The 12,997-nt window shown below is 28.9% G+C and overlaps 1 protein-coding gene across 1 annotated transcript in view; it reads left to right on the forward strand.

The window, feature by feature from the left end:
- LOC129972073 (calcitonin gene-related peptide type 1 receptor-like) overlaps window positions 1–12,997 on the forward strand; it is a 196,548-nt gene that overhangs the window by 164,224 nt on the left and 19,327 nt on the right. The window contains exons 11-12 of the mRNA XM_056086054.1: window positions 9,731–9,791; window positions 11,224–11,290. Of these exons, the coding sequence (XP_055942029.1) occupies window positions 9,731–9,791; window positions 11,224–11,290 (128 nt within the window). The remainder of the gene's footprint in view (window positions 1–9,730; window positions 9,792–11,223; window positions 11,291–12,997) is intronic.

Here is a 12,997-nt window from a genome sequence, read left to right on the forward strand (position 1 = left end):
AATAATAAACACGATTCTGTTTCATACTAAAAATGTTATAAATGTAATGATTTAGAAAATAAAGCTTGATAGAGTTATTTGTTTCATATTTTGCGTTAGAATTGCATATAACAAAGTTAGTCTAGCTGTTTATCTGTCCATCAAGCTCAAATGATCAGATAGATCTTGGCAGATGAAATACGGTATTATTCTTTATTACGAAATTGTAAATCAGTATCAATATTGTACTAAAAACTGGTTAAATGGTTCTTTATTCGAACGTATGTGAACACGTGGAGATTCGACATTCAACAATAAATTCCCAACTTGCCCACCGAAAAATGTTAAATTACAATCGACGCAAAAAAATGATCGATTTGTGTCTGATTATGGACTAAATCAGAGGAAAAGCATTTGTGCCTGTTGATGTGAATAATGTAATCCAGGAACACATATTAGATAATTTAAATCTGGTGCTTGAAACTTATAGATCAATGTCAAATTTTGGGTCCAAACAAACAATAAGAAAGGAGCATCGGTTCTTAAGGGTAAAAACACAGACGGAACAGATTATTTATTAAATACCTTAAGACCAAGTTAAACGCACTTGTGATGCTTCTCAAAGAGAAATTGATATCATCTATCAAAAATAAGAGTTTAAATAATAATCTGAAGAATTTTATCAAATCTTTACATCCTTACTGAATTGTTAATACAATTCTGTACACTTCGGATTATAATGCTTCGTCTTGAATTATATCAGGAAAGCAAACATGTTAAGATAAAATCTTTTTAAAGCAAATCATTTAAACAATGTTGAGATACTTCTCTGCTTTTTATCATCTGAATGATTATAAATCATACCTTATGATTATAATTTGCTTTTACTTTGGCAAATATATCTATTATTTCATCTTTGAAAAAGAGGACATAATATAAAAAATGTATACAAAATAGCTAAAATAATCTTAAAAACAAAATAGCTGAAATAATCCTAAATGAATACTGAATATATTAAGAGCAAAATAGTGAGCCGAAATTTTCCATGCAGTATAAATATAGAAATATTTATTATTACGTGTACAGCACAGTTACGTTTGAAAGTAAGAAGAACAGACATCTTCTACACACGCAACAGAGTCCTAAACTTCTTACTTGGAGAAGATAGAACTCATTCCAAAATAAAAGCGTAGATATGACAAGCTGGATCGTATTACACGGTAAGAAACAACAGGATTAGGACCTTATGAATAATAAATAACACGTGTTTCTTGGATTCTGGAAATAATATGAAATGCATCGACTAAAAGGATTCACAGGATGAATGTACTGAATGAAAGAATTCAAAGACAACTTTTCTTTTTCTTCATCCAAACACCCCGAAAACAGTCCTTTTATTATTTCCTCAAATTCGAAATATGCAAAGAGAAAGTATTTAAGTGTCATTTTGAAAAGTCTCTTTGATTTGGATCTCTCTTACTCTGAAATTTTTTTCTGGAATTATATAAGTCTGTCTATCAGTACGATAACTCAGAATTATGCCAGTCAGATGGATGCAATTTAGTATGCCACTCTTTTCATCAAAATTGAGATTTTTTACCGATATTTTGTCTCTGGACCCATCGATGTCTGTGAATATGATAACTCAAAAAAAAAAAGGAAGAAATGAGTTTTATTTAACTTGGCTTATGATTTTATTGTTAGAATTGTATATTTCTGTCTAATTTTCAATCAGTTCCATCGGAGAGATGACTGTCGAGCTCAAGAGCGGAATAATTGAAAGGCGTAACAAGGAATATAAATGAAATAGGAAGTCATGATAGAAAATTTGTATATTTTTATTTTCTGCACGAAAGGGGTCAAAAGAAAAGGATCGGTTTTCCTCCTGAGTCTAAGGAGTTAAATATTAATTCCATAAATTTGTGAGAGAGTGACCCAGAATATTGCAAGATAGAATATTAAGTATTTTTGCGATAAACAAATTATTCTTTCTGTTTTATTTTTAAACTTTTTATCACATTTTAAGATATTTCCAAATGTAATAAATTACTTCATACATTTATACATTAAAATATATAAAATGTATACATTCAACAACAATCAATTTTGTAAAAACAATTTTTAAAAATTCATTATCGTATTAAAACGATTCATTTACTTTTAGCTATTTTAACGTCCCCTTTGGAAGCAATATGAGAGCTCTTTTGAGACGGTCCTCGCAATTTTAAATAGAATAGGATAGGTGATTTTCTTGTAGGATGTTGAGCATGGCAATTGTGATGGTAAGCCCACATCAAAATTGGCCAGTGAGGAAGCGCTTGGCTAAAGATATCAGAATCAGCGTAGAACATGCTTGCATACATAGTCGACGAATCTTTAAACGAATCGAGAATACAGTTTGAAGCTTAATGATCTTGAAGCTAATATCTTGCGTCTAAGCTGCCACTCGCCGTGTATAAAAACGAAGATTTTTAAAATTTTATTAATATCCTATATATTAATTTATACTTCTTTATAATGTATATTATGGAATGCTACTATCATTTTTTGTCTTCAGTTCATTATACTAGTGACTGTAGAGACCAGTTGAATATTAATTAAATTCTGAAAATGTTAAAATGATGTCGTTCGTAGAGAATACCAAGTACACAAATTTTTATATCGCTAAGCCATTAAGAAATTAATTAAAGCATTGATTGCAGAATTTCATCATATCAAAAATGAAAAAAAAATGAAGTTAAATAAAGTATATAAAAATTGAAATCTTTCATCACAAGTTAGAAACATTTTTTTCCTTACATTAAGATGGTAGATGGGAGAATAATTTAAATGAAAGGAAGTACCGTACCTAATCACACTGAAAAACGTGTGTACTGAAAATTTCCCCAAAGCGACCGTTGTTTGCAAGCTAGCCATTGAAAAACAATTTTCAATTTCAAACTTACTGCCTTTTAATTTAACTACTTGATGCCACTTTTTCTACATTTTCAGTTTTTTTATAGCTTCAGTCTTACAGAACTAAACGAGGCAAATAAAATTATTTTTTCTTAATAATTTCGCTTAAAAGCAATTTATTTGCTCTTTCCTTCTTACCAAAAGAATTTTTTCCATTGTTTTAACTCCTTATACGCGCAAATTATGGATATTTTGGAATCTACTACAAAGGTCGCTAAAAATAAGAACTGTCCTTTCAAAATATATTTTGTGGAACAGAATTTTTAATTATAACTAAGTCATATTCATTGAATATTATGCCAGAAGATAGCATATTTAATGATTTGTATCCTCTATCGTTCGTTGTTTGGCAACAAAAATTTAATCGCTTGTATAAAACAAAATGTAATTTCGCGCTCAACGAAAACCTGAATGAAACTTATTTACTTAAATGAAAAAGTTAGAGCCCAAAAATGTAGTTATGAGTTATGTAAGCAAGAAAGATAAGTTATAAATAGTATAATAATTTAAATTATTATACTACATGAGATAATAATGTTTGTGATTATTCATAACAGTCCTCTGAAAACTTCGAAATTTCGTCAAATGTTTACAATAAATTTTTGTTATATTTAACACATACGTATAGTAGTTTGTATTGTTTCATACCTGCAAAACTGAAATTTTGCAATAGATTTTTGATTTCCTCTCTTTTATGTATTTTCTATGTCTTTATGTCTTTCTATTTTCATCTTTAATTATAGAAATAAAATATTATTCGGCAAATCTGCTCTGATTATTTTTTTTTCATAAACATCTTTCTACATTTCAAAAGAATTATGTTTCTTGGATGGAATTAATTCTGTTCTAAAGCTTTAAAATGTCGTTATTTTCAATAAAAAATAATTCTTTAAAGCTACAAAGTAACAAGGATAATGCAATAAAATAAATTCTTGTTATTCAATGAACATTTTTTTAGAAAAATTCCTAAAATCCAATTAGTCACGCAATTTATTTTTCTAAATTCCAAATTGGATTTAATTAAAGTCATTAAAGTAATCTTAGATCTCAGAAAATTATCTAGAACAAAAAATTCTTTTAGGAGTTGTTGCCGTTTTTGCGGTGATATAATGAGTCATTTTCTTAATGATGCAATTCATAAATTTGAATTCCTTAAGGAATTCTTTCATATAGTTACTTTTAACTATGGAACTAAATAAAAAGAAAAAAAACATCAATGCAGGAAAAAGGAATTTTTATGAGGAAATAATTAGTCTGTGAAATTTTGCCTTTCTTGCTGTGAGTTTCCAAAGATAAATTAGTTAAATGAGATAAAGTAGAAAAGAGGAAACTATCGATATATTATCAAAAGAAATGTTTTTTTAAGATAAAATATAATGTTAGTAGTATTCAAGCAAAATATTTAGCAAAATATCTGCGGGTGATTTGTTTTTCTATCTAAAAATTAGCTTTAGAATATCACGCATAAAAAATGAGTCCTGAAGGAATATTGAATGCCATCCACAAATTTAAAAGTAATTGTAAACAAAATAGTAAAAAAATGCCAAAGCTTTTCTTATCACAATCTTAATAACATTTAATGAAAAGATTTCTCTTAAATTTGTAAAACAACTTACTTAGAATTACTATTACTTAGAATTAAAAATTAACATGAAATAAATAGTAATTAATTACGAGTATTACTAAAATAATGTTCCAAACTCAGTTGAAAAAACATTTGATTATATTCAGAATAAGTTCGATAGCGCGTTTTAAAAACAACATTAAATTAGATAATTTTCAAACTACCGCGAAAGAATCCCGAGGGCTCAGTCTCCCAAAAAATTGTGGAGCTAATCCAGACAATTACTTATTTAGCCTATTTAGTAATTCAGCATTCAATTCAAAACTTGAAAGGAATCATTAATTACAATTAATATAAAAGAATTTGGATATGATAAAATTTATTTAAAGTTCAAGTGATTAAAAGTGCACAAATAAACGATAAGATAGAAAGAATACAGTAAAGTAATTCTAGATACAGGAAAAAAAAAATAATATTTTATAATCAACATCTCTTTGCCTATATGCAATATTTTCCATGTGCAAAGCAACCCTCTGCACAACATTTAGCATCGCTGATTTTTAGAATTATATATTTTTCTTATTACAGAATTCATCTGCCTATATCTTTCATAGCTATGTACATGAAAACTTGATATTATCCTGCTTGTGGGTTTAATGTATAGAGGCCTACAGTGAAAGTTGTTTTATGATCATCCTATATAAAGTAATCAAGAAATCCAAATTTTCTTTAATAGATAGTGGCCCTAGAATAGAATAAAATTCATTTAAACATTCGATTAAATGATTATTAAAGTATGCAAATTGCGCGTTTCCTTCTATACCACAAATGCACAAAATTTCCAAATTTAAATGATCAGAGAGGGAATGAAAATATTTTAAAAAATTCATCTTTACAAACTTGAAATATGCACTGTTAAATAAAATTGCTTAGTAACGAAAATCACAGAGAAGCAGTCAAAATTCATTTGTAAAGTAAATAGATGGTAGACAAAATTCTTATCATTTAACTTTCAACAATTTAAAAAAAAGCAAGCGAATAAATATCCAATAAAGTATACTGAAAACGGTTTAAATTTTCTGGGCAGCAATGCAATTCCTTGTTGGGAATCAGGCAAAATATAATTATTTTATTTTTAAAATTTAGTAAAATTTTGAACAAGTATAAAATTGGTTTAATTAAAAGATCAAATTTAAAAATTTAATTTTTTAAAAAAAAATCGAATAGGTGTACAATTTATATTTAGTGTAATATTAGTCTCAGAAGTTGCAGTGAAAAGACTCCAAAATTCAGCTTTATTTTTAATTAATTAAAAAAAATTAATGCTGCTTCACAATCCATATACCCTCTCTCCAAGTTATATATATGTCAAATTTAATAACTTTAGGTTCAAATTTCTGATCTATGGAGCGCCAACGCATACTCTGGTTCGTCTTTATTCTTACAAGAGATGTACATGTACAAAGTGATCATTTAAATTTTCGCAAATATATGAGCCTCTGGTGACTTATCCATTCAACGAACCGAAAAGAAATGGCAGATTTTATTTTTTAAAGGTATGATGCACTCAAGGTTATGACGATTAAGACACTAGAGTTCTCATGGTTACGGTTACAGTGAAGAATTTCGAAATTTATGAATGGCAACATACATTATTTCCTCTTTGTAAATTGATCAGCCCTTTGGAAAACCAGAAATGGCGTTTGAAAGAAATAGGCAACGTAAAACTTTTGCAAGGAAAGCCATTGTGAAAAGCCTATTAAAATACAAAGATGAGGCGCATCGACGCATTTTCATAATTCACACGGATAAATAGCTGCACCGCTAATTGCAAAGCACTATATCCAAAGCTTATGAAAAATAAGCAGCGTAAGAAACAATTTCTTCAATCAGATGTTCGCACGTATCAACAAGATGACACTCGCAGAGAAGTGAATTGATCAAGCTATTTTATTTGACTGGTGAAAATACTGGCAAAGCAATGGTAAATCATAAGTTAATACCTGAGGTCAATGTTAGATAAAAACTGTACATTATTTGTTTTTTGTTTTTTTTAAATAAAGAAAATGGATGTACATGTGATAGATCACGATTCGGACGACCATCTGTTTCTTTTGAAGTTGGTGCAGCAGTGCATAATGCAATTGGTGAAAGCATTTCTCACACAAATGTCTATAAACCATAATCCTCAAGCAAAATATATCATAAAATTTTTAAAATAGCACTATATATCAATATCATATAAATTACAAAAATGTGAAAGAAATTTTGCAGTTATGTTAAGCTATTCTTCTTGTGGCTCTGTACAATAAAGAAATTCCATTCCATAACTCTTACCCTCTCTTGCTCTTTCTTTTGACAAAATAGGTGGAATTTCGCTTCTATTTTGAGACGAGACTGCTTTCAGGACCGCAATTTCCTTTATTTGAAGAAGAAATTTAAAGGGACATTTCATTGAGTTGGCTGCTCAGAAATTCCCTTTCAAGAACTTTTTGGATGAAAATGCAGTCAGCTGTCTACGCGTTCCCATTTCGAGGATTTTTGCACATCTGTTTATTTAATATAGAAAACAATTTGTATAAATATGGGATTAATATAATTAATAGCTTATCCTAGCTATCACAATCCAATTTGGAAGGTAAAGCGTACAAGAACAAAATTAAAGTCGTTCATAACTTAATATTATTAAAATTTAAATGAATTAGTAAACTTGAATGAAAAAGAGAGCACGCTAAATTATATCGTAAGAACGAATTTAAAGATTTTAACGAAAGAATATTAAACTTGCGAAAAATCAATAAAATTGTTTATTGATCTTGTTTAAAATTTACACTTGCAAATTCTTTTCATTATTAATCCGATATTATAATTAATTAGATTTATAATTAATTATAATATCGGATTAATTAATTAAATTTATAATTAATTAATATTTTCCCGTTTCCTTACTGGTTTGGTGGGCGCGGTTCTAACAGAATGTTTTTCTCTTTATATGAGTTAGCATAAATGTTATTCTAACAGAATTTTTTCTTCTACGCATAAACTAATAAATATGCTAATTTACGCATATTTGTTAAATTAATCACTACGCTCTGTAAATAAATTATTATAGATGTTATACCAAACGGAATATCTTCATCTGATTGCGAATCGGTGTAGTACTATACTGTACTATCAAAACATTTTCTTTGTGTATTAGTCGGTATAGATGTTTTACCCCTAAGTTTTTAGGACTTTATCAAGTCTTAAGATTACTGCTAATTTGGTACAAAAAGTTAAACCTACGAACTGTTAAAACATGCCAACGATCTTCTAATAAAATAGGAAAACTCCATTCCTTTTTTTTTTAATTGTTTAATGAAATCATTAAATAAGATGAAAGTATTGTAAATACGTAAATAAACTTTTTGGGTATTGTGTTATGATTATTTCTTTTTAGATAAGTTATGGAAATTGCTATGAAATTCACTCAGTTCCAAAATTCATGTTCAATTGGTACGATGCCTTTCACTTTTATTTATTAAATCAAGTTACTTGTATAAATAAGTACTTAAGTTCTTCGCATATCATGCACATAACTGAATATTTTACTTAAATATTTACTTATAAAAACGGTGATGAAAATTGATCTCTGACAGTGTAAGTTACAGTAGTTAAGTTCTGAGGGGTGATGGGAGAAATTAAAGCAATTCGTAAATTGAAACAGAAAGGGATTCCATCATTGTTTTGGAAAAATTTTATTATGCATATATACAAGGTATTAAGTAGGCCGTCTCTTAACTTTACGAAATCTATCTACAAGATATGAAGTTATATTTTTCTTTTCCTGCAAAGAAATACATAATAGCTAACTCTGACGATCAGATGGTTTCCGGAATTAAAGGTCAATAAAATTTTCAATTAAATATTTTATGTAATTTTATGTAATTACTCGTTTATAGCTTCTTAAGAAAAATTGTTTTGTGCAAATTTCTGTAATAATACAGCTTGTATTACTTTAGAAGTTTTCGACCTATCCGGTCATATGCATATTCCTAATTTTCTATCCTCTTCCTTTCAGTTTGAATTTGAAACGGAAATGATTAAATTTCAACTAACACAAATTAATTCAATAATGTCATATTTGCTGACACCAAACTTGTTCATTATAGTTATGAGTACAGAAGACAAAATGGTTCAAGATTGGTGTTTATGTGTATTACTGAATACTACTTATTTCTTATGCAATATCTAAGAGCATTATTCAATAAAAAATTCTTTTTTTTTCAATACAATACTAAATTTATTAGTTTAAAAAAAGAGTTTTTAAATATAACTCATAGTACCGAGGGTCTGTACAAAAATGTAACTTTCTTATTTCATCAGAATGTTTATTAATTTAAATGACATAAAATATTATTATTTTCTCCATTTAGACCGGGTTTTTTTTCAATTAGATGTATGCGTCTTAACAGTTTAGAAATTAGCTGTTGGGACCCGATTATAGTGGATACCCAGTATAGCTAAATCATGTTTGCCTTAAATAATATAGAATTATTAAATTATTTATATAAATATTTCAAAAGATACGGAACAGTTTCTGTTGCATTTCTGTTTTCAGAAAATAATATATTTAATATTTTATACAAACACGTGCTGAAAATTACATTTTTCTATGTTGAGTTTGCAGTTACATAATCTTTTAATTTGATTGTATGTCAGCTTGATGGTAACACACCGACAAAAATTATTCTTTTTTATGCAAGCATAATGTGCTCGTGTATGTTAATTATGTGTTGTTGAAGTGTACTGTTGAAAAGAATGCTTAACATATTTTTTAAATAGTGATAAAAAATAGAAAATTTTATATAGTAAAATAATAGGTATTATTGCAAAGGTATTGTTTTAAATTTTATGATAATACAAAAATCTTTTTTGTTTTATTTCTAATTAATGAAATTCTAATTAAAATTTAAAAAATAAACACTCCAAAGTGCACATTCTCACTCTTCAAATTATATATATGCCAATTTTGGTATTCTAGGCTGAACTCTCTCGTATGTTGAGAGCCAAAACACACACATTCATTTTTATTATTAGCAGAAGTTACTTTGAAACCGCTAGTTTTAAATATATGCACATTCTAGTGCGTTGAAGTTATGCATAAATTATACATTGATAACAAAAAATAGTTCAAAATAATCATATGCATTAAAATTTATTATAGATGTTAAAAAATGCATTTTTTTTCAGTGTTCCCGATATTTCCAGTGGCGACATTCTCCATTCTCAGATGGTATTTTGCTGATGAAGAGTAAGTATATTTCAGATACTTATTTTTTTTTTTCAAGTGGTGGTATAGCAGGCACCATAAATTGCAAATTTTAACTTCATCATTTGCAACCACTTAATATTTTTTTAGTTTATTAAACAATCTGCTTAAAGCTCATAACCAATTATTACTCACTCATAAACAAAGTATATAATAAAAAAGCAATATATAAAAAATATCGAAATCAAGATTTGGCCCCGTTTTAGGCCTTTCTGATTCCCCGAAACATCTTTTTGGAATTGTATCTGTTTGTCTGTGAAAACGATAACTCAAAACTGCTTTGAGCTAGACGGATAAAATTTTGTAAATGGCCTTTACTCTAAATTTGTAGACATCATTTAAATTTTGAAGGCGATCCTTTATGAGGAAATTCTTCAATCAGGCTGTCCGAATCTAAATTACAAGATAACTACAAAGTGAAGAATGTTAGATATAAAGTTTGGTAGGCAGATTTAATATCTAAAGTGTAGATACGTACCAAATTCGAAATCAAATCTATTATACTTAAATATATAAATACTTATTAGTAATTAGATTTAAATATATAAAGTTTAGTAAGTGTTTTTGTTTTAATTTTAATTCTATGTCAAATTTTAGTTTTATTTTGTTGGAAAAAAAGGCAACAAAAATAAACATTCGGATTTTTGGTACTTGTATTTTAACAGTATCCCAGTGACTGATTGAAAGCGAAAAAGTCGCGCACTGTTAGTCTCTTTCGTAACTACTGCTCACGAAAGGCATGTGGATAATTATACACAAGTATATTTATTAGAAATAATGCGCGAAAGTTTATGGGAGACCATTCCTCCTAATTCGTCACAAAAAATATAAATGTCTTCCCCGTCCAAAAAAAAAAAAAAAAAACTGAAGTTGCTTAAGAATAAATTTTATAATTAAATTAATTCCATAAACTGCAAAATTAAAATGAAATGCAGTTTATGTATGCATTGAAAATACCAAGTAAGCAATGCACTAAGCCTATTTTGGTACCCTTTCCGTTTAGCCCACACGCTGGCAGCTGGAGCTGTGCTAAATTTGCATGAATTTATATTCTTTTATCATTACCAAGACTTTAAAATTCATTGATTTTAAAGAATGCTATTTTTTTGAAATTTTATGTCTACATTAAACAATTACTTACGTGCTTGAACAATGAGTGTGCTTTCAGTCAACAATGATGTACGGGTGCTAGAAAATGAGTATGCTATGAGTATCAAAATGATACTATGAGTCGCTGTTTGAAGATTGCATGACACTAAATGTGTTAAATGGTTTCTAAGAATAATTTGCTTTTTTATAAATATAAAATATATGATTTTTAAAAAGTTTAGAAATAGATATCTGAGATAGATAAGAGATTCAGAATATTTTACTCATGTATTGTATTTTATTGTGATTTCCTGCTCTTTTTCAGATGCTGGGCGATACCAGTCAACCCTTACGAATGGGTAACAAACAGCCCGAATCTTCTCAGCCTTGTTGTAAGTACAATTTCTTCATTTTATTTACTTGCTAAATTCCGCCATCGTTTGCTTGCTTAGTATCGGTATTGCTTTGCTTCATTACTATTCACTGTTCATATCTCATAGACAGCTTTTCTAATTAGATTTATACAGCGTATTTTAAAAATTATCGTTCAAATTTCGTGGGTTGGTAGGGAATATCTCAGGAAATCGATTTCATATGTGTTTCCGCAAGTATGTCCGCAAACCTCACCTGCATGGGCAAAATGGACAATTGAAGTGGATACAAGGAAACAGTAAAATTAAGTGGTAACGAAAGTGACCTTTATTCCAACAAAGCAAATTACATTCGTTACCAGTCTGTGCTTCACAATAGGTGCTCAAAACTGCAACCATTTACATGAACACGAGATTCACAGCTCCATTGTTCGACCACCAGACATTTTCAAAAAAGCCTGGCATATCTCGGATAATGCCTGCGATGATCCGCAGAAATATGTGGTATCAACATGACGGAGCTCCAGCCCATAGCACAATTGTTGCGCGTGATTACCTGAACAGAACACTCGGAAATCAATGGATGGCAAGAGGTGGATAGATCGTTTGCCCATCCAGGTAACCTGATTCAACATCCATGGATTTTTTTTATGCTGGTCCATGAAAGACAATATGTACGAGTCCCCCGTCGACAGTGAAATGGACCTTGATACACGAATAGTGACCACCGCTGGCAATGCCCATGATATGCGAAGCGTTTTTGAAAATATTCTGCATTCAATGCAACGGCGCTGTGAATCTTGTAAAGGGCCGAAATTTTGAGTGTCTACTGTTAACTTAACTTGTTGGAATAAAAATCCCATTCGTTGCCGCTTAACTGTACTATTTTCTTGTGTTCACTTCATGTGTCCATTTTGTTCATGCAGATGGCGTTTGCGGGCATATTTTCCTATGTGAAATCGGGTTTTTGACGCATTCCCTACCTCCCCATGAAAATTTGAACGATAAGTTTTGAATCACCCTGTATAATAAGGTTTCAATAAGGCAGTTACGGTGTAAAAAACGTCATTGTAAATGTCGTCAGTGTAAAAAATGTCATTTATACAAGGTAATAACATTATATGAAATTTCGTCAACATAATAAAAAGATTCTTGTAGTGTGCTTTTCTTCAAACAAGAAGATTGAAAATAGGGTATAATTTTGCTAATATTTATTTTTTAAAATTAAAGAAATATTATTTAAGTTAATAAATTATTTTTGTTCATTAATTAATTTAAATACGTATTAATATATTTAGAGTTTTCAGAATTAACATTTTTTTTACATCGTTAGAAAACTGCAATTAGTAGTCATTGTATTTCTGATGAATCTATACATTTCACCACGTGTTCTAATATATTATCTATCTAAAACTGAATTAATAAACCTGTTTGACGTTTTAGTGATACATTTCTCATTTAATTGCACGTACACAAATTTATAAACTCTGAAAATCATCTTCAAATTGTTATTAACTAATTTTATTATGAATATTCACTTAATAATTGTAGTACTAGGTCATTAAGAAATAATCATCCACTGCTGAAATAATAAAGTTTCAAACATATGAATTACATTTTTCAAGGTTAAAAGCGTGGAGAAGTAGCAGGTGTTTTATTTCCATGCTTTCGCTTTTCACCGTGAGTCACCAAAAGCATTCTAGTGTTAAAAGGAGTAAAAAGGTTTAC

This window comes from Argiope bruennichi, chromosome 6 (assembly GCF_947563725.1).
Source record: "Argiope bruennichi chromosome 6, qqArgBrue1.1, whole genome shotgun sequence".
In the NCBI taxonomy this organism is placed as follows: Eukaryota; Metazoa; Arthropoda; class Arachnida; order Araneae; family Araneidae; genus Argiope; species Argiope bruennichi.